Source organism: Danio rerio, chromosome 2, assembly GCF_049306965.1.
Source record: "Danio rerio strain Tuebingen ecotype United States chromosome 2, GRCz12tu, whole genome shotgun sequence".
In the NCBI taxonomy this organism is placed as follows: Eukaryota; Metazoa; Chordata; class Actinopteri; order Cypriniformes; family Danionidae; genus Danio; species Danio rerio.
The window spans coordinates 61370001-61396366 of NC_133177.1; the positions used below are offsets into that span (position 1 = coordinate 61370001).

Here is a 26366-nt window from a genome sequence, read left to right on the forward strand (position 1 = left end):
AAGTATTAAAAAAAAATAGTATGAGTGGTCACACTATACAATAACGCTTAATTAATTACAATAAATGATCGACTTTATAATATTTTTGCATTAATCTTTAGAAATAGAAATATTTAAACACTTTGTACATTTAAAGTCAAACAAATATTGCCAAAAAAACAAAATGGTAAGCAAAATGTTTTATATATTTTTTACGTTTCTCTTGATTTTTCCAGTTTATTTAAGTTTAATTTAACGTGTTTCCCCAGCATATTAATTTGTGTGCAGTCTTTTTTGTACTGTGTCTGTGATCTTGAGTTATTTTGTTAGATAAGTTGATCCGTTTTGTTACAGACTAATCTAATGTATTATATTATATATTACTGTAAAGCTTTCTGTCGATATGAATGTAAAAGATTTGTGAAAGAGATCTGTGAGGGGGTGAACTCATGATCTGCAATTTACATACATATGCGTCTGTACCGCCCCCTGATGGACAAAACAGATCCTGCATCTCTCTTTGTGTTTTGTTTTTTAAATTATTATTATTAAGAGTGCAAAAACACAGCAAACACAACACAGAACATACAGCATATGATAAAGACAGAACATTTACACAGCAAAAGAAATGGGGGAAAAAGATTGTGCATAAACAGTGCTGACAATCAGAATAATGTTGGTAATATTAAACCACATGGTGAAAATGCTGGCTTCCACACAACTCCTTCATGTTGTCCCAACACAAATCCATCAAGTTAACTTAATAGTTTTTACAACTTCAAGTGGATTGATCAAACAAATTAAACTGTCCCCAAAAAATTAAATCTCAAGAATTGTGTTGATTCGGCTCGTTTTATATTAGCATTTTGAACAAACGGCAAAAACATTTTTAAGAGTAATTCTTAGCATTCCTACTCATAATACTACTACTACCACTACTCCTCCCCCTCCTCCTACTGCTAATAATAATACTCCTCATTCTCCTCCTACTATTACTACTACTAATAATACTAATACTACTAATAATACTGCTACTAATACTACTAATACTTTTAATAATAATAATAATACTACTACTATTAATACTTCTTCTTCTACTACTACTACTACTACTACTGTTAATACTGCTACTAATACTACTAATAATAATACTAATACTACTCCTCCTACTTCTACTAATAATAATACTTCTCCAACTATACTAAAATACTTACTACTCCTCCTACAACTAATAATACTTTTACTCCTCCTCCTAATGATAATACTAATACTACTACTATTAATACTGCTACTACTACTATTACTATTTCTAATAATAATACTAATCCTCCTCCTCCTCCTAATAATAATACTACTACTAATAATAATCCTACTCCTCCTACACTGCAAAAAATGTGTTTCTTGCTTAATTTTTTGTCGTGTTTCTAGTCCAAATATCTACACATTCTTAAATGAAGAAGCATTTTCTAGACAAGCACAACATATTGTCTTGTTTTAAGAAATAATCTGCCAAAATGAAGTGAGATTTTCCTTAAATCAAGCAAAATAGGATTATTTTACTTCCCCCATTGGCAGATTATTTTGCTGGATTTAAAGAAAATCTCACTTCATTTTGGCAGATTATTTCTTAAAACGAGACAATATGTTGTGCTTGTCTAGAAAATGCTTCTTCATTTAAGAATGTGTAGATATTTGGACTAGAAACAAGACAAAAAATCTAAGTAAGAAAAGCATTTTTGCAGTGTACTACTACTCTTACTACTACTACTACTACCACTGTTAATACAGCTACTAATATTAATACTCATCCTACTAATAATAATAGTAATACTACTCCTCCTACTAATAATAATACTACTACTACTCCTCTTACTACTACTAATAATACTACTTATCCTCCTCCTCCTCCTCCTACTATTAATACTTCTACTACTACTACTGTTAATGCTGCTACTAATACTACGACTTCTAATATTAATACTAATACTCCTACTAATAATAATATTAATACTACTCCTCCTACTACTACTAATACTCCTCCTCTTCCTACTATTAATACTTCTACTACTACTGTTAATACTGCTACTAATACTACTACTTCTAATATTAATACTACTCCTCCTCCTACTACTACTAATAATACTACTATTAATACTTCTTCTAATACTACTTCTACTAATATTAATACTAATACTCCTCCTACTCCAACTAATACTACTACTCCCCCTTCTCCTACTACTAATAATACTACTACTATTAATACTTCTTTTAATACTACTACTGTTAATACTGCTACTAATACTACTACTTCTACTAATATTAATACTAATACTCCTCCTCCTACTACTAATAATACTACTACTATTAATACTTCTTTTAATACTACTACTGTTAATATTGCTACTAATATTAATACTAATACTCCTCCTTCTACTAATAATGCTACTACTATTAATACTTCTTTTAACACTACTACTGTTAATGCTGCTACTAATACTACTACTTCTACTAATATTAATACTCCTCCTACTACTACTAATACTACTACTCCTCCTTCTCCTACTACTAATAATACAACTAATATGTCTACTACTGCTACTGTTAATACTGCTACTAATACTACTACTTCTACAAATAATAATACTCCTCCTACTACTAATAATAGTAATACCCCTCCTCCTACTACTACTGCTAATAATAATACGAATACTACTACTAATACTTCTACTACTACTGTTAATACTGCTACTAATACTACTTCTAATATTACTACTCATCCTACTACTAATACTACTTCTCCTCCTACCACCACTAATACTGCTATTAATACTACTCCTACTCCTACTAATAAAATACTACCAATACTACCACTACTACTACTAATAATATTACTAATTCTGAGGTTGCTGATGATGAAAGTGATATGAATCTTTCACTCTTACCCTCAGAAGATCTGATGATGATCAGGAAAATATTCATCTCTTCCTATAAAAGATGTGAAAACAAATACTTTGTAGACATGCTCATAACTTCTGAGATAAACAAATGAATAAAACTACTTACATGCAGGATTCTGGACAGGGCTGCAGGGCATATTGCAGAATAATCCTTATTGCAGACGTGTGACAATTTCACATTTATCTTACCTAATGATTATTTATCTGAATTTGGACAATCAGATGCGGTCAAACTATTTTTAGCCCCGGCCCCCATGGCTGTATCCTTTCTAGCAACAATCAGTGAGAAGCATCTTGAAGGGGGTGGGGCATGTCAGACACTAGAGAGCATTTTATTGGTTAGAGAAAAAAAAGTTTTAATGTTAAAAAAAAAAATAGACAAAATATGAATATAAATAATGATAATATATAAATATTATGTTCTTAGCTGACAGGAGCGGCACCCGGTGTGCTCTTCTGCTGCTGTAGCCCATCCGCCTCAAGGTTGGACGTGTTGTGTGTTCAGAGATGCTCTTCTGCAGAGCTCGGTTGTAACGAGTGCTTATTTGAGTTACTGTTGCCTTACTATCAGCTGGAACCAGTCTGGCCATTCTCCTCTGACCATGTGATTAATCACAACCAAAATAAAAGTTTGTTTTGACATGTGTGTGTATATATATTTATCATGCATTTATAAATAGACACATGCATGCATTTATTTGAGAAAATGTTTATATTTAGATATATAGATATAGAATATATATATATATACTGTACACACATATGCATTGTCCAAACAAAATTTCATTTTGGATGTGATTAATCTCCTCAGCACTAGAAATAAATCATTCAACATAGTGATATAATGCTGGAGCATGCTCAGAACCTGCCAGAACTATTTTCTATGATAAACTATGTGCATTTATCTGAAAATAATGTAAAAAAAGACAGAAAAAGCAGCCAGCAGAAGCGGTTCACCCCTCTACAATCACTTTATTGAGTCATAAAGCAACATCTGTCTGCAGGCCACGCTTGTGAACATACAGAAATAATCCAAACAGTGACGGTGTTGATTTCCTGATAAGTAGAATAGCTCCATTACACATTAAAGTGCACACAAAAGTTTTCTTCTTAAGAATTCTTGCATTTTCCATTATGAAAATCTAAACTTTATGAAGTCAAGCTACATTTATTTGACAACCACAATGACCGAATCAAAATTAATTAAGCAAATTTATGCTGAAAGCGAGTGCAAATTTACACTGCCTGACAAAAGTCTTGTGGTGGACCCCAGCTGTAAGAGCAACGCATAACTTGACTTCTAGTTGATCATCAGGAAAAGTGTCAGAAGGGGGATTTTTCCCATGAACCATCTGTTGATCTGCATCCCAATCATCACCAATACTGCAGAAGACCTACTGGAACCAGCATGGAGCCAAGATTCTCACAAAAATCAGTCAAGTTTGGTGAAGAAGAAATCATGGTTTGGTGTTTCATTCAGTATGGAGAGATCTGCAGAGTGGATGATCAACATCAACAGCCTGAGGAATCAAGACATTTGTGCTGCCCATTACATTACAAACCACAGCAGAGGGACAATTCTCCAGCAGGATAGCGCTCCTTCTCATACTTCAGCCTCCACATCAAAGCTCCTGAAAGCAGAGAAGGTCAAGCTGCTCCAGGATTGGCCAGCCCAGTCACCACACATGAACATTATTAAGCATGAAGGAGGAGGTGTTAAAGATGAACACAAAGACTCTTGATGAACTCTGGGAGTCCTGCTGAACGCTTTCTTCTTCATTCCAGATGACTTTATTAATCAGTGATGTGAGTCATGTCAGAGATGTATGGATGCAGTCCTCCAAGCTCATGATGGAGTCAGACACAATATTCATTCTGTCTCCACTGCAGCAGGACTTTATATTCTATACTGGACATTATTTCTGTTCAGTGATGAGACTTTTTCTAAGCCAGGGGTGTCAAACTTACAGCCGGGTTTAATCCAGCCCACGAGATGATTCTGTAAAATATAAAAATGAGCTGCGATATTTCAATAAAAGAAACTGCTGTTCCAATTGTGTCCACTCGATGGCGCAATTGCAAACTGCTAATTTCTTACAATCCAGAAGCGTAAATCAGCATCAGTTTGACAGCCGTCTCAGACTACATCTATGCCGTCAATCCACACTGAGGTGTTCCCACTGACTATATTTGGAAACGTAACTATTTCACATTTGGTCAGTTTAGTGGATAATTCTTACGAGTTAAGTCATATGAAAATGCACAATATAAAAAGAAGGCACGGCACTCAACCACACTCCTAAACCCAACCGTCATTCGTGGATAAGCAAACAGTACTAAATTATACGAATTACATAGTTTATGAACTCATATGATAATTCTATGCTGATGATACCCAGCTATACCTCTCTTTTCACCCTGATGATCCCTCGGTTACAGCTCGCATCCCAGCCTGCCTGTCGGACATTTCACACATGATGAGAGATCATCATCTTCAGCTCGCGAAAACGGAAATGCTTGAAGTTTCTGCCAACCCGACTCTACATCATAACTTTTCAATCCAGATGGACGGGGCAACCATTACTGCATCCAAAATGGTGAAAAGCCTTGGAGTAACGATTGATGACCAACTAAACTTCTCTGACCACATCTCTAGAACTGCTCGATCGTGCAGATTCGCACTCTATAACATCAGAAAGATCCGACCCTTCCTATCTGAACATGCCGTTCAACTCCTTGTTCAAGCTCTTGTTCTCTCCAGACTGGATTACTGCAACTCTCTACTAGCCGGGCTTCCAGCTAACTCTATCAAGCCTCTTCAGCTGCTCCAGAACGCAGCAGCACGAGTGGTCTTTAATGAACCTAAAAGAGCAAATGTCACTCCACTGCTCATCCGTTTGCACTGGCTGCCAGTCGCTGCTCGCATCAAATTCAAAGCTCTGATGTTTGCTTACAAAGTGACTTCTGGCTTTGCTCCTTCTTATCTGCTCTCACTTCTGCAGATGTATGTGCCCTCCAGAAACTTGCGTTCTGTGAATGAACGTCGCCTCGTGGTTCCATCCCAAAGAGGGAAGAAATCACTTTCCCGAACTCTCGCGTTCAATCTGCCCAGTTGGTGGAATGAACTCCCTAACTGCATCAGAACGGCAGAGTCACTCGCTGTCTTCAAGAAACCACTAAAAACTCAACTATTTAGTCTCCACTTCCCTTCCTAATCTGCAATTCCCTCTCTGGCTCCACCGCTAACTGTATTACAGAAAAAAAAAACCTCTTACATTACTAATGTTTTGCTTCTTACACTTTACACACCTGAAACTTGCTTATAGCACTTCTTCATTGTTGCTCTTAGTTGTGTAAATTGCTTCCTTGTCCTCATTTGTAAGTCGCTCTGGATAAAAGCGTCTGCTAAATGACTAAATGTAAATGTAAATATGAATCAGCCACTAAATCAAAAAGTTACAAACTGCCATGAGATCGTGTTGTCCTTAGGTTGATCACATTAAAACAAAGAAAACAATCTGAAGTTGTTGTTTTTAAGTTATTTACAGTTGAAGTCAGAATTATTAGCCCCCTGAGTTATTTGCGCCCCTGTTTATTTTTTTCACCAATTTCTGTTTAATGAAGGGAAGTTTGTTTCAGCACATTTCTAATCATAATAGTTTTAAAAACTTATTTCTAATAACAGATTTATTTTCTCTTTGCCATGATGACAGTAAATAATATTAGACTAGATATACTTTAAGACACTTCTTAAAGTGACATTTAAAGGATTAACTTGGTTAGTTAGGGTAACTAGGCAGGTTAGGATAATTAGGCAAGTTATTGTATAAAGATGGATTGTTCTGTCGACTATCGAAAAAAAAAATAGCTAAAAGGGGCTAATAATATTGTCCCAAAAATTAAAAAAATAATAATAATAACTGCTTTTATTCTAGCCGAAATACAACAAATAAGACTTTCTCCAGAAGAAAAAATATTATCAGACATCCTGTGAAAATTTCCTTGCTCTGTTAAAAATCATTTGGGAAATATTTCAAAAAATAAAATAAAATCAAAAGGGGGCGAATAATTCTGACTTCAACTGTCTACTATGATTTCACCGGTCCGGCTCAATTGGGTATAGATTTTCCTCTATGTGGCCCATGAGCTAAAATGAGTTTGACACCCCAGGTCTAAGCAGAGTCAGACCTTACTGTCCTAATGAAATCACTCAAAATCAAGGCATGATCATATTATATTGTGGACAAATAAGCTTTTGCCTTTCATATAAGACACTTCTGACACCAAATGATCAACTAGAAGTCAAGATATTATTTACTGTTCCTAAAACTTGGACAGGCGACATGACTTTTGTCTCATAGTGTTTCTATTTAATGTGCTCTGAGAAAAAGAAACTCTGATATTTTTGACACCACTGACAGATTTATTTCTCATTTAAAGCATAAAAATCACTTAATTTGTCTTCTTTTGTTTATCATCGTCACTCATTTTGCTTCTCACATAAATGCTTGTTGACTTAATAAAGTTTAGATGTTTATACTGGAAACACCAAGTCAGAAATGCACTTTTTATTTCCAAATGAAGAACTGAAGTGTGTCTGGATGTGCACATGGGTGAATTTGATATATTTCTGCAGTTATTAATGCATAACTGAAGCTCATGAGAGAAAATGAAGGATAATTAGCTTCATAAAGCAAGTCCATTTTAGGAGCAGGGTGTGTTTGCATAACTACACTTTGATGAGCCCAATTCTTTTACACTTTATTGATTCATTTGTCTCAGTACATTTTTGCAGCGCTAGTTTTATGCATCACAGTACAAATATTACTGTAATTGTGGTACTAAAATAAGACTATAAAAATGACAATTATTAATTAAAGCAGTACAACAATGACTAATTGATTGTTTCTCCTCATTACAATGAGACAAATATCCTAAAGCATCATGATAGAAAACACACTCATGACATATGAGTGCATTTCATGATATTCACCCATGTGTGTGTGTGTGTGTGGAGTGGCAGAAGTGTAAAATAAGCAGCTCTGCATGTGCTCCATCAGATCAGCTGTAAACATTTGTGTTCTGCAGGGGAAACGTGACGCTCAGGTGTGTGAGTGTGTGTGTGTGTGTTAGTCGTTCAGTTGGTCATATGTATGTGTGTGTGTCATTCAGCTGTTCATATGTATGTGTCATTCAAATGTTCATATATATATATATATATATATATATATATATATATATATATATATATGTGTGTGTGTGTGTGTGTGTGTGTGTGTGTCATTCAGTTGTTTGTGTGGGTGTGCTGGGCTGATTGAGACCCATTGTTTTACACAACCATCCAGCAAAGTCCATCTCCTCCACTTCGGCGCGTTTGATAAATGTGTGATTCTGTAAATAAAAAACAGATCAGAAATGTGTAAGTCATGATGTCATTAATACACGCATAAATATGACGCTCTAATGCCCATAAACTGACATATTAACTAATAATTGGCGTCTTATACCTTATAACACTGGGACTAATCTCTGGCTTATGATTTGGGACACAGGTGTGTACTGTCTTTAATTACAAATATATATAAATGAATATATAAAATGATGCATTAAGTTACATTAGGGTCCCAAAAAAGAATAGAATGAAATAGAATTTAACTGAACTCATTTTAATGTATAACTCATGGTTGCTAAAAAAAACAGACCACACACATATACACATACACACAGTGCTCAGCATAAAGGAGTTCACGTCTCACAGGTCTCTCTATTAAATTAATATTTTCTCCAGGATGCTTTACTGTAGTATTTTGTACATATACATCATAAAAAATTAGTACACCCAAATTTATATGTTGGGGAAACGTGTTGAATTATATTTTAATGAACAGGACAAATCAAGAGACACATAAAACATATCAAATTTAGCTAAAGATTTGTAGTTTTCAATACCTTGCTTTAGTTTAAATGCATTTTTTTAAATCCTTAAGGATGTTCGGTGACCAAACTTTAAATGCATCAAAAATTATTTGCCATATTTACAGAGAAATTATCATTTTTTAAAAGTGGGTGTGCTCATTTATACCGAGCACTGCATGTACACACACACACACACACACACACACACACACACACACACACACACACACACACACACACACACTTGTGTGTGCAATTAATGTAAATTAATAAACAAGATAACAATCAAAGTGATTTCCTCCCCTATGTTCACTCAATGAGAAGTTGCTGATATGAAATAAAATACCTTTTTAGTTATAATCATTCATTCATTTTCTTTTCGGCATAGTCTCATTATTAATTAGGGGTCGCCACAGAGGAATGAACCGACATAAGTTTTACCCACACAAACAGTAAGAACATGCAAACTCCACACAGAAATAGCAACTGACCCAGCCGAGGCTCGAACCAGCCTTTTTAGTTATAATAATATAGTAAAATATTATGACTGTATTATTCAAAATGATTTGGGTTCAACAAAACCTTAAATTCTAAGATTTTTACAGATTTTAGAAATACAGTGTGCGGGTTCTTTAAAATAATCCAATAACAATAATAAAAAAAAATAATCAAGTAATTGCCAACATAAAAATAGAAAATGCATGAAAACAACCTACCATCAGCATCTTCAGGTCCGCTCTGTCTGCAGGGTTTTTAATAAGACTAAAAAGAAAAAAATAAGAAAAGTAAAAACAAAATTTAAGTACACACAATTAAGTACACACAACACAGTTGAAGTCAGAATTATTAGCCCCTAATTTTTTTTTTCCTTTTTAAATATTTCCCAAATGATGTTTAACAGAGCAATGACATTTTTACAGTGTGTCTGATAATATTTTTTCTTCTGGAGAAAGTCTTATTTGTTTTATTTCGGCTAGAATAAAAGCAGTTTTAAATTTTTTAAACACCATTTTAAGGTCAATATTATTAGCCCCTTTAAGCTATATTTTTTTCCGACTGTCAAACTCTCGTAATACAGTAACTTGCCTAATTACCCTAACCTGCCTGTTAACCTAATTACCCTAGTGAGGCCTTTAAGGCTGTACTCACACTAGGTACAGTTGCCTTGAACTGGGCCAAAGCACGCTTGTCCCCCCTCCCGTCTCCCCCGACGGCCCGCACTCACACTACAATCGGGCCTCGGCACGCTTACGTCATCGCTGCTGCGCTGTTCAGTGAGAAGCGCTCTCACACTCAGCAGCACAGTGGAGATTTCTCTAGTTATATCGTTTCAGTGGTTTGATATGCAGTGACATGCAGTCAAATATTTCGCCAATCAGTCCTTTGGGATGCGGTGACACGCAGTCAGATTTCAGATTTCGCCGAACAGATCCGCCACTTTTGGCGCTCATAAACAGTCATAAAGCTCTCGTGCTGGAGGAGTTAGGAGGTCTGCTGAAGGTGCAGCTGTCATGCAGTGAGGGGTTTGCGTCTTTAATAATCTACGGCAGTTTGCGTTCACTGAACAGTAAGAATGATTAATAAAGCCATATGAAACAGTCCCTTAAAGTCACGTCTCGCTTTCAGTTTCGGGCTTTGGCGTGTTTTGCACTCAAACTACAAGCGTACCGCGCCAAAGCCCAAGTGAACCGCGGTCAGGCACACCTCTTCCAACCGGGTCAGGGCCGGCCAAGTGAACCATGCTTGAGCCCGATTTAGCGCACTCACACTTCTCAAACGATCCAGGAAACGGGCCTGGGCACGGTACCGATGGCATAGTGTGAGTACACCCTAAATGTCACTTTAAGCTGTATAGAAGTGTCTTGAAAAATATCTAGTCTAATATAATTTACTGTCATCATGGCAAAGAGAAAATAAATCAGCTATTAGAGATGAGTTATTAACACTGTTATGTGCAGAAATGTGCTGAAAAAATCTTCTCTTAAACAGAAATTGAATTAGCCCGCCTGTTTATTTTTAATAAAAAATAAACAGGGGGGGCTAATAATTCTGACTTCAACTCTATATAAACACAGAACATGCACTGTGTAACTCACCAGTTGGTCACAAAGTCCTGGAAATCAGGAGTGAAGACGCCGTGAGGCAGTTTAGGAGGAGGCTGATGGAGAAGAAGTGCATAATAAAAATCTTTATTTACACTCATACATCATAACAGAGTACATCCAGGAATCAGAGAGGGAAAATCTATACCTTTTAAGACTCTTTCCATACATTTTAAAAACTTATTGCCATTTTGAAATTCAACTGTTAACATTAAAGACATTTTAACCAAGCAGCAACATCCCGCTTTCCCTCGTGAAGCTTAAACGGAAGTAACTGAAACTGCAATTCATGGAAATTGCGTTAGTCCTGGCTCTATAGTAGAGCAGATTTCTATTGAGCCCACTGTTAAATTGGCCAACTTTACAGCAGAAAAAAGTGTTTACAGCCTGGAACAAAGAACGATTTTGGTGCATATAGCTAATATTACCCTTTTTGACTACTGTGAGGGGGATGAACTTTTTATAACTCATCCGTTTTCTTTAAATTAGGTTATATTAAGTCTGCATAATTAAGGGCGTGGCCACTTGAGTGACAGCTAGGTCTCACTGATCGCTGTGACTTCACCTCAGCTGATTCCGGCTGATTAGCTGCTGAACTTATACATTGTTTTTGTTTTATGTGTCTTTACACTGTTAACTGTCCTGTGGAATTATTTCCTACAATTATCAGATGAAGGCAAGGCAGTGGCGCAGTAGGTAGTGCTGTCGCCTCACAGTAAGAAGGTCGCTGGTTCGAACCTCGGCTCAGTTGGCGTTTCTGTGTGAAGTTTGCATGTTCTCCCTGCCTTCGCGTGGGTTTCCTCTGGGTGCTTCGGTTTCCCCCACAGTCCAAACACATGCGGTACAGGTGAATTGGGTAGGCTAAATTGTCCGTAGTGTATGAGTGTGTGTGTGAATGTTTGTGTGGATGTTTCCCAGAGATGGGTTGCGGCTGGAAGGGCATCCGCTGCTTAATAAATTTGCTGGATAAGTTGGTAGTTCATTCCGCTGTGGCGACCCCGGATTAATAAAGGAACTAAGCCAACAAGAAAATGAATGAATTATCAGATGATATGGCATGCTGTGTGCTCTAAATTGTGCTCACAAACCATTCACGTGGCCTCCATTTCCCAGGTGAGTGCAATTCTAAAGATTTTACCGTATTTTTTACAGTCTATGATTTTAACGAATAGTATATTTACTAAATACTGATTTTAAGAAACTAATACTAAACTAAAACATTAATCACATACTGAATACAAATGTTGATCCAGCAGGGGGCGCCAGTAACAGCAGGAACAACAGTTTTGCCTTTATTACTGCAGTAAACAAAGTAGCATGATGTCAAATATAGCAGGATTTTATCGATTTCATAAACTCCACACAGCATCTCGATATCTGCAGACTAAATTCAGAGCATACAAGTAACACTGTATGATCAGAATTTTATTTCACAAGCTCCATCTTTATTCGATCTATGATATTAACGTTTTCATGTACAAGAATTATTCAAATGAAGGTAACATGCTAGAACAATGCAGAAGATATTCCACAGTTCAATTGACAGGTTCATTGCTATTTCACTCATCAGTGCTCAAATTCCCAGTTCATACAAGTAGAGCGCAATGCTCAATTACATTGAATTATACAATGATCGACAGCGCCAATGGCGTAGTTGTTAGTGTCGACATATGCACTCTGATGCTCACGGCGACCCAAGTTCAAGTCCTGCCTCAAGGTCCTATTCCAATCCTTCCCCTCTCACTGCTCCCCATGTTTTTCTGTCAACAATCTCTACTGTCCTATCAATTAAAGGTGGCAAACCCCATAAATATAATTATTAAAAAAAATATACAGGGTATATGCAGGAATCCTAAAAGTAATTAATACCTTTTTAAGTCTTTTTAAAGACCTTCTCAGAATATTTTTTAAGACCTCATCGCCACTCCAAGTTCTAATCAGTAGTAAACCTTTAACTATTAGTTGTTAATAAACAGTTGTAGTTAAATAAATGCATGGAGCCCTCGGATAAGCTCGGAAGAAACAAAGCTTGAAAGAATAAATTACGCAGTTGTTTTCAGAGACAGGCTTCAGCCACTGTTTAAACTCGTCTTTCTCCAACCAGGAGTACACAAACTTACATTTTCCCATTTTGCTGTCTGTTTTGCTCTATGGTTTCTCTACATGTAGAGAGCGTCACATCACCTTCTTGCGTTTGTCGCAAATTATGTGACATCACCCGTATGGAGGAGTTTGGCTGTATGCGCCCTGGCCCAACCAAACACGTGGATTAGATTAGATTAGATTCAACTTTATTGTCATTACACATGTACAAGTACACTGCAACGAAATGCAGTTTAGGTCTAACCAGCAGTGCAATAGCAGCAAGTGCAGGATACAGGAATAAGTTATAAAGTGCAGTTATAGAAAACTATGGTGATATTTACAGATGGATGTACTATCAACATTATATACAGGTTGGATAAGCTATGAGCAGATTTACAATATATGAATATGTGTGCAGGTTGCTATTAATAATCAGTAGTGTGCAGATAGATAAACATGATTACAAGTGTATGTGTTACAATATATTGAATATATGTACATATATTGTAATATATGGATCGAGTGTGCCGTTGTTAATATTAGGAGGACAATAAATATATTTATGTTTTATTGGAGTCAAACACTCTGAACAACACTTGAAGAAAATTTAAGATATCGAAAAAACATGATTAAAACATTTTAATACCCTTTAAAGGTCTTAATTTTCTCATAATTGATTTATCAATTTAATATATTTTAAGAGACTGCGGGCACCCTATTATAGAACGATTTATCCCATGCAACAAAAACTTTTTCTTCTTTAACAGGTTATAAGAGATGCATAAGAAATCCCTTTAATGTTGTTCTGTAACTTTGTAATATCTCTACTGTATGGATGATTTCATTTTATTGTATTGTTGTGTGCGTATGAGACTTTGTAATTTCATTTGTGTGTATTCATTATTCACTTTTACCTGTGGGTTAGCATTTGTTGTAATGCAAGTGTTTTGTTATTGTCTAGTTATAATTATTATTAATCATTTTATTATTATTTAGGTTGTCTCATTCTGCACATTATGGCTTTTTTCCTATTTAATTCCAGTGTTTTGTATTGTTCTGCAAAAAATAAAAAATAAATAAAGAATAAGAAAGAGATTATACTAAATTTAATACCTTGTAAAACAGCATTACACTCATCTAAACCCTGCGGACACCCTGTTCCTGGATATATTTATGCGTCTAAATTAATACTATTCTGAATCTGTTAGATTTGACACAAATGTCAAGTATCTTTATTCAAATTTATTTACTCTGAAACTTAAATATCAGTGAAAACAAGAGTCTCACCTCATTGACTATATAATCCAGCAGCTCAAATATAGCCATGACCGGCCCATGACCTGGAGGAGAAAATCACATTCATTAAGTCACAATTAACGGTTTACCGATAAATACAATACTACACTGAACAACATCATCTTTCTGCTTTGTTGGCACTGAAACAAACTAAATATAACAGCAGTCTGAGATTACATCTCGACATCAGCTGAAATGTAATACAATATTACACAATTACTATTCATTTCTTATGATTTACACTAAAAAGCTGCAATAATAATGATCATAATGTATCTTTTATTTAGCTTCAATCTATGTGGCAAAAACAATTGAGAATATTACAAATAGTATAAATGCCATTCAAATAAACAAGATATTTACATAAAAATGTTTACTTTAATGCATTTTATAATTCTAAATGTATTTTTCTAGCAGAACTATAGTGAATAGGGGTGTCACAATTCTCCAAATTCTCGATGCGATTACATTTTTGATTCTTAAGTCACGATTCGATTTTCGATTATGAATAATTAATTAATTAATAACTAATTATTTGTAGCCTACAGTTTAAACTACCTGACCTGCATGGTCTTTGTTTTACCCATAAACAAATCATACAGTAAATGAATAAAGGCAAGTTACACACATAATTACCACCTGTCAATCACTTTTTTCTCGTGAATAGGCAGTGATCTGTGTCGTTATAATGGCGTCGGTAAAAAAAGGTGCACAACCAACAGGAACCAGCCAACAGTATCTGAGGTGTTCGCTAAAATGACTAAGTACTAGTGTGAAAGTAAAAGATTGAAGCAGTCTTAATTAGGTTAATTAGGTTAACCAGGCAGGTTAGGGTAATTAGGCAAGTTATTGTATAACGATGGTTTGTTCTGGAGACAGTTTGAAAAACAATAAGCTTAAGGGGCTAATAAATTTGACCTTAAAATGGTTCATAAAAAAATTAAGAACTGCTTTTATTCTAGCCAAAATAAAACAAATAAGACTTTGTTCAGAGGAAAAAAATATTATCAGACATACTATCAACATTTCCTTGCTCTGTTAAACATCATTTAGGAAATATTTTAAAAAGAAAAAAAACAACAAAGGGGGGCTAATAATTCTGACTTCCACTGTATATATATTTACAGTAATTTTTTTATGTTTTTATGAAAACTTATTCAGTTCATCAAGGCTACATTTATTAAATGTAAAAACTGTTAAATTGTTAAATATTTATCAAAATTTTAAATAACTACTTTTATTGTATGTAGTTTCAAATAAAATTATTACTCCAGACATTATTGCTTTTGTTACTATTACCATTAATAAATATAATAATAATTAATATTAGTGATTTCTGAAGGATAATGTGACTGGAGTAATGAAGCTGAAATTTCATCTTTAAAATCACTGGAATAAATGAATAAATTAAATGATAAAGTATTTTTGAACAGTTATTTTATAGTGCAACATTTCATAATTTGTATTTATGATAAAATAATTGCAGCCTTGGTGAGCAAAAGAAGCTTAGTTTAACATATTTAACAATCATACTGACCCCAAACTTTAAAACAGTTGTGTATAGAATATTTTAGAAGCGAAAATGTGCACTTTAATTCTAACAACCCACAGACATCATCACCGAATATAAAGCCGAGGTCAGACTTTCTCATATATACAGAGCCTCATTTCAATTTTCAGGTTTTGTAAAAATCTATCTATTAAATTAATCAATCTATTAAAGAAACGTTGGCTAGAATTCTGCATTATAGGCTTAAATTATAGAGAGACGTAGCAGATGAACCGAGACTGCATCAGATCAATGTAAATCTTTCTTTCGAGCTGTCAGTGCGGAAATGAACAAAACAACAGGCCTAATACAACATATTATACGATTAAAATATGGAAAAATTTACAGATATTAACTTCGGTTAATTTTCCTGACGCATAAACCGAGATCAGTCTGGATAAACAGCTCTCGGTAATATTTCAGCATGCTTTCACTTTCGCATTTACCGGTAAGAATGACATCTCGCCCTGCTCATCATTCTCTCGTCATATAGCCGTATATATGGCTATTACACGATCATAATACACTGTGATATAGCCTGGGTCGTTAGTTTGTTGCATTGTTTTGTTTTCTCACTACAATCGATCCGCTCAGTAAGGCAGAGACCGTCTCATTCAGGCGATCTCGGACTGATTGATTTGGCACGGATGCGGGCGCGGATGCGAGCGCAACTGCTGGATTTGTGCCAAACAAACCACACTAACAGGGGAAACGAGACAGATTCCGAAACAAACGTCTCTGTGTGAAAGCACCGTAAGATCGCAGCACGCAGCTCTGGCTCAATCTGTCAGTCAACAAGGCAGCACTGTACACTGGCCCGAGCGTCTCGCACGCTGGCTCCGGGCAATCGGGCAGTCCTTATTGTCAAGCCCTGAAGGTTTAAGCCCTGTCGACGGGTCTCCTGCTTCTGCAGTTTAACAAGCACTTCAACAAGCGTGTTTTTTCCCGCTTGGCAAGCAAACCTGACGTGACATGGGGGCGTGGCCGCATCGACGATTCTATTTTTTGATTCGATAATCGAAATCGAGCATAAATTTCGATCGATTTTCGATTAAAATCGAAATCGTGACACCCTTAATAGTGAATAATTCTTTAAGTGAAGTGCACTTCCTTAAAGTCTTCTACAAATGTTAAAAGCACACATTATTCAGCAATAGTAATCATGGGCTGGTATAAGATTCTGACAGTATGATAACCTTGGATAAAAATATCACAGTTTCACGGTATTGTGATTACTGCTCCAAAATAAGTTCTTTTTAGGGTGCTCTCACACCTGTAGATCCATTGTTTTGTTTTGAAACAGGGATTAAAATTGTTACAATGTTGCTCTTTGTTCTTGGTGTGGATCACTTTCACACGGCAGAGTTTCTTAACGGACCAAAATAGCTAAAACAAGTCCTGTGCGAGTAAATTCTCCTCACACCGCTCAGCGGTCATGCGTCTTTATTTTTATTTATGACAATGAGCAATACGACAATACATAAGTGAAAAGCTGCGCTTTAATTTTGAATGGTGACACCCACAGACATTGTCACCGAAAACTAATCAGAGGTAAAACTTTCTCATACATAGTCTTGGCTAGAATTCTGTATTATATTCTTAACATTATAGAGAGAGAAATAACAGATAAACTAAGACTGCAGTTCGGTCAATTTTCTTAAATGATAAACAGCACTCGGTATCTGTAATATTTTCAGCTTGCTTTCACATTTGAGTTCTTTCACACACTCGTTTCAATCGAGCTGAGACCACTTCATTCAGGCGATATCGCACTAATTGTTTTTGCGTGGGTCCGAACGCGATTGCTGGATTCACATACAATATGACAAATGAACCGCACTAACTGGAGAAAGCCGCTAGGTTCTGAAACAAAAGTCTAGGTGAGAAAGCACCCTTAAATGTCTGAGTAAAACAACAACTTTTCCAACATTGAACACTATAGAATTTATTATAAAAACATTTAAAATGTTTTGGATCAATAGCTTTTGATGTGGAGGTTCCTTTTCTGCTGGATGTACTGTTGCCCTAAAAACGAAATTAAATAGTTGTGAAGAACATGCAAAAAATAAATAAATAAATAATAATAATAATAATTAGGAACGGTATAACAGAAAACTGGTGCTTTTAAAACCTTGACTTTCCCAAACCGCGGTATACCTAGACTTAACTACTGTGAAGCATGTGCAAATAAACCCTACATACTTTGTAAGGTCTTGTAAGGTGTAACTTTCAGTTCAGTAAAGTCCTTAGAATTCTGTTTATGCATACTTTAAATTAGGCCCCTTTGTAAAAAAAAAAAAAAAAAGATACAGTTTAAATTACTGCACAGATAATGTAAACCCTTTTAGGCTTTGATCCTAATTGTTGTGTTTTGGTGACTAGGAATGCAACGATTAACCGATTTCACTATTAACCGTGGTTTAACTTATCACGGTTAATTAACCGTAAAGACTTCTCAACACCGCGTTTCTGCACTCAACAAAACTACTACAACTAAACAAAGGTATGCCAACTGTGTGCTAGTTTAAAGTTCAGAGCTTGTGAGCAAGATTAATATGCACCCACACTGGATTAAAGGCTGATTTTAACTATGGCTGAGGCTATTAAAAAGGGCTGTTGTACGTGCAAGTTCATTATTTCCAATGGAAGTGCGCGGCTTGCTCGTGCATGTGGCAGTGATGTGCACATGGTGCACAAGCAACAGGGGACTCACTCTTTCCAGGTGTACCTAGTTGAAAGAACTGGACTGATCAATTTCATACTTTATGCTCCTCTATCCCAAAAAGAAAAAAACATACAAAATAAAAATACCAAACAAGTTCATAATATAGTTGATCACAAGTGCCTTTCAGACAGATTCAGCAGCCTTTGACTAGATTTGTTCTATTTAAAAGGGAAATACTTTGCTAATATGTAGCTTAGATTTACATTAGCCAAATGCTATTTTATTATTCTTATTGATTTTTTTATTTATTCTTATTTTTATTTATTTGTTCCTATTTTTATTTATTTATTTATCTATTTATTTATTCATTAATTTATTCATTAATGTTTAACTTATTTTTAAGTGCACAGAGAGAAATGGACTCTTGTTTGTTTTTTATTATTATTTTGTGCTGTTTTAATTGGTTACTGAGCAGCAATAAATAACACTTTAAAATATATAGTTTCATGTGATGTTCTAAACTAGTAGGGGTGTCAAAATGAATTGTTTCTTTGGTGCACCGCGATGCAGACGCGTACAATTCGGTAATAATCATATGCGGTTATTATGTACTGACGTCATTTATCTCCTATGCTGTCTGTCGCGAGGGAGGTGAGCGCGAGTATTTACAACACTCAGCCAACTCAGGGCCGGTCCATGGCATAGGCGCCATGGGCAAATGCTAAGGGCGCTGTATATCCAGGAGGGCGCCAGAAAGGAGCGCGGTTCAGTTGGTTTTGTTTTCGATATTCTTGACACACATTCAGTTACAGACGGCAATAACTCAAAAACCTCTCACCCTAAAAAGATCTTAAGTGTGTTTCCTACAGAAAGACTAAGCTGGTTATGTTTCACAGCTGTCTTTCTTTTTTTTCGCTCCACACTACGAGCACTGCTCCGTTTAAGCCCTCGCAATATGTGTTTAGCTGAAAGGAGCTCTCAGTAAGGGACCGTCGGAAAAGTGCTTATTTTTTTCGTTTTTTTGCTCTGCTCTTCGCGAGCTCTCCCTGTTGCGAGTGCTTAAGTGCGTGTGTGTGTGTGTGTGTGCGCGTATGTGTATGTTTGTTTCTTTGGTGCTGTCTATGTTTGTGTTTGAATGAGAGACAGTGTGGTGCTGTGTCTCTGTGTGTTTATACAGACAGCTTGTTATAGCCTCTCCTCTAAAGTATAAGACTGTATATGGAAAGCATCGTCGATGCACCGTGATGCACCGAAATATCGAATTGAACCGAATCGAAGGCATGATAATCGTAACCGAACCGTGAGACCAGTATAGGTTAACACCTCTATAAACTAGTAGCATTTTAAAATTAATTAATGAATAATAACCAGGAAACCGTGATTATTCCTCAGACTATAACCAAAATAAATAATCTTTGCATCCCTATTGGTGACTGTGACTTTAAATTCAAATGAAACTGCTCTTTTCAGAAGAGGGCGGAGCTACAAATGCCTGTGCATCAGCTTAGTGTCAGATGTAAAAGAGTGTTGTCAGTGCTGGTCAGGTGTGCATGTGTGTGCTTGATGCTTCTGTCAGTCTCCTGTCGCTGTTCATCTAAAACTCCACATCTATAATCCTCTTAGTCTATGCTGACATTATTCTTCAGCAGCTTAAACACTCTAATGGCTAATGTACAGACGGCTGCTTCTCACTCAGGGCTGCTGTTTATGTTAAAGAGGGAGAGATGATGGGCACTAGTGGGCGGTGCTTTCCATCTCTGATGACACGTACAAAGGGAGAATGTCAATCAAAGTGTTTGTACATAATGTATTGCCTTTAAATAAACGTCCTCAAAGCCCTGAAATGATGTTCTGCCATCTATAAAGCATGCTTCTCACCGCTGATGGGTCTGCCAGGTGGTCTGGGTCGAGGAGACGTGCTGTGTGTTTCTGCCTCTCCAACATCCATCAGTGCCCTGCCGAAGATGCCCTCCAGCTCCTTGGCGTCAGGTGGAGGAATAGGGTATCGGCCGATGGCGAGCTCCACCAGAGAGAGACCCATACTCCACACGTCTGACTGAACCGAGTAATGAGTGCCCTGCAACCGCTCCGGCTGGACACACACACATGCAACTGTTTAGATACCTAAATATATACATACACAAACATATATACACATGCATATACAGTGAATAATTTTGGGCAAGACTGCATAAACAGTTAAAGTCAGAATTATTAGCCAGCCTGTTTATTTTTTCCCCTTTCCTGTTTCTATCATAATAGTTTTAATAACTCATCTCTAATAACTGATTTATTTTTTCTTTGTCATGATGACAGTAAAAAATATTAGACTAGACAAGACACTTCTATACAGCTTAAAGTGACATTTAAAGGCTTCACTAGGTTAATTAGGTTAACTAGGCAGGTTAGGGTAATTAGGCAAGTTATTGTATAATGATGGTTTGTTCTGTAGACTATCGAAAATAAAATTAGCCTAAAGGGGCTAAAAATTGACCTTAAAATGGTGTTTAAAAATTTTTAAACTGCTTTTATTCTAGTCGAAATACAACAAATAAGACTTTCTCCAGAAGAAAACGTATTATCAGACACACTGTGAACATTTCCTAAATCTGTTAAACATCATTTGGGAAATATTTAAAAAAAGAGAAAAAAATTCAAAGGGGGGCTAATAATTCTGACATCAACTGCGTGTGTGTGTGTATATATATATATTAGGGATGTAACGGTATTGTAAATACCGTCATACCGCAATATTCATTTTTTTCGATATTACCGAAGTCGCATGACTCGGTAAAACTATAGGTCTTCTGAGAAAATTTGCTCAGGCGAATGAAGCGAACGGGAGGTAGCGAAAACTACATTTCCCATCAGCCCATGCTTGACCATCATCCCTTGCGGTCTGTTGTCGCTACAGATCCAGTAATGCAGAAATGGAGTGTGCTGCTAGAAGCGGGGATGAAAAAGAGCTGAAAAACTCTAAAGCGGGTGTTGTCGCCGCGCGCGTACTGAATAGTGGTGTTGTCGCGCGAGTTCTTATCAGCTGTGTTGTCGCGCGAGTTCTTATCAGCTGTGTTGTCGCGCGAGTTCTTATCAGCTGTGTTGTCGCGCGAGTTCTTATCAGCTGTGTTGTCGCGCGAGTTCTTATCAGCTGTGTTGTCGCGCGAGTTCTTATCAGCTGTGTTGTCGCGCGCGTACTGAATAGCGGTGTTGTCAGCACACTGTTCAGATTGATGCAGACATGAGACCTCTATCTCACTCATGGTTTGTCTTCTCAAGTGGGGGAAAGACAATGCACAACGTTACCCACTGCTGTCAACCTGGGCCAAGTCATATCTCTCTTGTCCCAGAAACCTCAGTCCCAAATGAGAGGGGTTTTTTCTGTTGCAGGGGACATTGTAAATACCCAGAGATACCAGCTTTTACCAGATTATATTTATATGATAATTTTCCTTTAAACCCATCTCTATCTAAGTGAGTGAGTGATTAAATGTTGAATGTGATGAGTTTTCAACAATACTAAATTGAAACTTTATTTTTTTACATGGTTTAATAATTTTTTGTTACTAAAATTGAAGTTCCTGTTTCAAAGCTTACAGATAGATGACTAATTTGTATGTTATTGACACTTTTGGCACTTTTTTGGAGTATTTTCATAAGTTTTGTTTTTTCCTGTAAATGATTCAATAAATACCGTACCGTGACATTCATACCGAGGTATTACCGTACCGTGAAATTCTGATACCGTTACATCCCTAATATATATATATATATATATATATATATATACACACACACACATACATACATATATACAGGGCTTAACTTAACTTTTTTGACCACCAGCCACTGTGGCTAGTAGTTTTAAAACATTACTAGCCACTCGCCATTTTCACTAGCCACAATTTTATTGTTGGGAAAATATATTTTATACACATAAATATGACTTTAACATGCTAAAATTACTTGATTTAGAGTTTGTGTTATCTCTACATGCCTCCTCATTCATTTCACTTTTTTGTGCTTGCTCAATAATCATGAGCAGATGGCTCAGGGTTTCATATATTACAATTAGTTTTCATAATTTTCAGAGCCAAAAATTAAGGATTTACCCAATTTATCTCTGACCACACCATACATAAACAGTTAATAATTTCTTAGCCAAAAAATTTAAATGTGTAAAAACGTGCAAAACATAGCTGAATACTAAACTTTTTATTTAACAAAACATATGAACAGTCATGTGTCCTGGCTAAAGGTCCCAGATCACCAGTTAACTACACATAAATGGGGAGTTATTCTCCCATTAAAGCAATGTTATAGTAAAAAAAAGATAATTAAACCATATTAATGCAAAAGAAAGCAGGTAAAAAACATACGGTGTGATAATGAAAGGATGATCACACACACACTTGGTTAATGATAGACCCATAAATGATCTTTTCAAAGAATGGTTAAACCGAAAGCAACTGGCGCTGCCTACAATAAGTCAACTCTGGAACTCTGGAAAGCAGCAGGACTGTGGGTGCATGTTTCTCCCTTTTTGTTCAGTCTATTTGAAAGAGAATCGATCGCATCAGTTGTGTTTCTAGACAGTTGCTTCACAAAAGGAAACGGGAGCGCGCACGCGTTATAAACAGTCGAGCGAGTGATTATCCTCTCATTCGATATTCACCTGCTTTGCTCGCGTGAAGTTGTGAACGCAATTTTTTTGTCAGTCGTGTTGCTTCTCGATCGCCTGTGCATGCATATTGGACCATCCTTATTGTCGAACCCTGCTTTCAAGAATTATTATCTGTGGAAATTATTTTCAACCAGCCAAAGTGGCTAGTGGGAGTGTCTGTCTTACCCGCCACCGCTGAAATCTACCCGCATTTGGCAGGTGTTAATGCAAAGCCCTGTATATATATATATATATATATATATGAAGAGTTTGGTTGCAAAACACAATAAACACCATTTTTTGACATTTAGATTTTATTATTGGAAATCACTGTTCAGATGTACCTTAATTTATGCGTGAATTGCTGCCATTAATAACATTTAAGAATGTACATTTTAGGCCGAGTACAAAATGTATTTTTTCACAAAATGCGATATCCGCCAGACCAGTTTCTTTACAAAGTGCGATATAACAGTTACAGAACGTTCAGGATGCTGCGCGAGTTCAGCGTCCCCTGGGATAAGAGTTGCGCCGGTGAAGAGCTCCGAGTTTGCTCATTGAATTAGCGATAGAAGATGAAGCCTTCAACTTCACAAAAATGTATAAAAACGCTACAAAAGTGGACCAGAATAAAGACGTCAGTGTCTGTCAGCAATACGCAAATGCAACAGGGAACAAGTCTCCGCTGGCTCAGTGGTTAGCAATTTCACCTCACAACAAGAAGGTTGCTGGTTCGAGTCCCAGCTGGATCAGTTGGCATTTTTGTGTGGAGTTTGCATGTTCTCCCCGTGTTCCTCCGGGTGCTCCTGTGTACTCCACAGTCCAAACAAATGCGCTATAGGGGAATTGATGAACTAAAATTGTCTGTAGTGTATGAGTGTGTGTGTGTGTGTGTGTGTGTGTGTGAATGAGTGTGTATGGGTGTTTCCCAGTATTGGGGTGCAGCTGGATGGGCATCCGCAGCATAAAACATATGCTGAAATAGTTGGTGGTTCATTCCGCTGTGGCGACCCCCTGATGAATAAAGGGACTAAGCTGAAGGAAAATGAATAAATGAGTTATGATGCACGTACCGACATGTATGAGCGTGTTCCTACAAAAGAGTTGGCCATGGAGTCGATCAGCTGCCCGCTCACACCGAAGTCACACAGCTTGATCTCCCCGCGACAGTTTACCAGAATATTTGAGGGTTTCACATCTGAGAACAACAGGACAGCAGTGTCTTTATTATTATTACTCATCCAGATTCATTTCACACTGACTCTTTAAGAGATCCTACACTACTTTGGAGGAAACTGTAACACATTTCACGATTCTCTGATGAATGGGAAGATCAGAAAGAGCTGCACTTAATTGAAATACAATCTTTTATAACATTTTAAGTGTCTTTACTGTCACTTTTAAACAATGTAAAGCATCCTTGCTGATTTCTTTCTTTTGAATGGTGGTGCATTTTATTTGAAACCGATAAAATAAATCTAATTACAAACTTATGCACTGTAATATGCATTTATTTACCTCTGTGAATAATCTGGTGCTTTTCTCGAAGGTAAGCAAGACCTCTTAAAACCTGTGGGACAAAACCAAAAAGAATTGAAATAAATAAACATCCGCTTGTTGATCCAAACCGGTTCCAAACATTCAGACTGCTCACTTTCCCCATAACAAATACTTCTCATTTACATACATAATGCGGGGGAACAGCAGCAAAACTAATGTTAAGCATGTCCTTTACTCTCTCATAGAACACAATAATGCAACTTTGAGAGGAACTACTTGCATATCTCCTTCAAATAGAGCTTATTTGACTTATGAAGAAACATTAGAGATGCCACAATACTTTGCAGATCAACTCCAAATTATTGGTACTTTGTGATTATGATTTAACACCTGTATTATTATCATCATCATATTGCATTAGTATTGGTTCAGCAAACAGGATACATAAATATAAACAACATAAGCTGGATAATTCATTATTTAAATGGATGTTTTCTTCAACTATTTTCATGAGCTTCTGTTACCATCACTGTTTGTTGTACAGGGTCTATACGGGCATCAGGAAGTGGCATTCAATACCTTTTAAGACCTTTTTTTAAGACTCTTTCCATATATTTTAAGTCCCTATCACCTCTTTAGGTTTCATCCGGTAACATTGGCCCCATTTTAAATTCCAGCATAAGAAACTAATCCTAAACTAAAACATTATTCAAGTACGGAATAAAATTCAACCCTCAACAGATCGTTCCATTGCAACAGCAGCGCCCAGAAACAGCCCCGTTGGATCTTATTGCTGTCGCGATGGCAAGCAGCTGCTTTGTTTAGTTATGTATTTAAAAATGTGCATTAAAGCTGAGATACAACCTGAAAGACGACAATGCAACACTTACTATCACAATCATCAGCACTTTTAATCGTTTATTTTACAGACGTAGGGCCCTATCATACACCCGGCGCAATGTGGCGCAACGCAAGTATTGTTTGCTAGTTTCAGCTTGGCGCAAGAGTTGTTTTAATGTTTTGCGCCACGCTGTTTAAATAGCAAATGCATTTGCGCTCATATGTGCGCCCATATGCGTTCTGGTCTAAAAAGGGAGGCGTGTTGAGGCGCATTGCTGGTGCGTTGCTATTTTGAGAAACTATAACAGATTTTTCAATAGACCAAAACAAAGCCTTCATTAGAGCAATTAGATCTCAGTCCTGCTGTGGACCGCTAGCTAAACTTCATACAGCTTAAATTACAAATAATTATTAAACACTATTTAAGCTGTTGTTACAGTAAAATAAAACCTAGTGTACTTATTGTATTCAAATGAATGACACTGCTTTGTTTAAAGTACATGTGCATCTATGAATAGCAATAGCGTTCAGCTGCGTGTCTTGCTCCCCCTTTTGCTACCCTTTCTCTTGTTTGGTACCCTTTCAAAAGGGTGCCCAAAAAGTGGGACAGTACGATTTGCTAATTGGTACTTTTTGACAGTGGAAACAGCCTTAAAAGCATACCGAACCGTACTGTACCATAACATACCTTGTAGCACTTTTTAAAGGCCTTGCTTTGCTCTACATTGATTTAACAACTTTTAATATATCTTAAAGGGCCATGAAAGCCCCTCGTTTCAGCAGGGTGTTTTCACACCTCTACTTTGGAAAAAGTCAG

At 36.5% G+C, this 26366-nt stretch overlaps 2 protein-coding genes across 2 annotated transcripts in view; both read right to left on the minus strand.

Annotated features, from left to right (window-relative positions):
• Nucleotides 1-26366, minus strand: part of lingo3b (leucine rich repeat and Ig domain containing 3b) — a 790077-nt gene that overhangs the window by 472162 nt on the left and 291549 nt on the right. The window lies entirely within an intron of this gene.
• map2k2b (mitogen-activated protein kinase kinase 2b) overlaps nt 7337-26366 on the minus strand; it is a 29137-nt gene continuing 10107 nt past the window's right edge. Inside the window, 7 exon segments of the mRNA NM_001128281.1 lie at nt 7337-8327; nt 9569-9614; nt 10949-11010; nt 14327-14379; nt 20428-20641; nt 24283-24407; nt 24728-24779. Of these exon segments, the coding sequence (NP_001121753.1) occupies nt 8217-8327; nt 9569-9614; nt 10949-11010; nt 14327-14379; nt 20428-20641; nt 24283-24407; nt 24728-24779 (663 nt within the window). The 3' untranslated portion in view covers nt 7337-8216.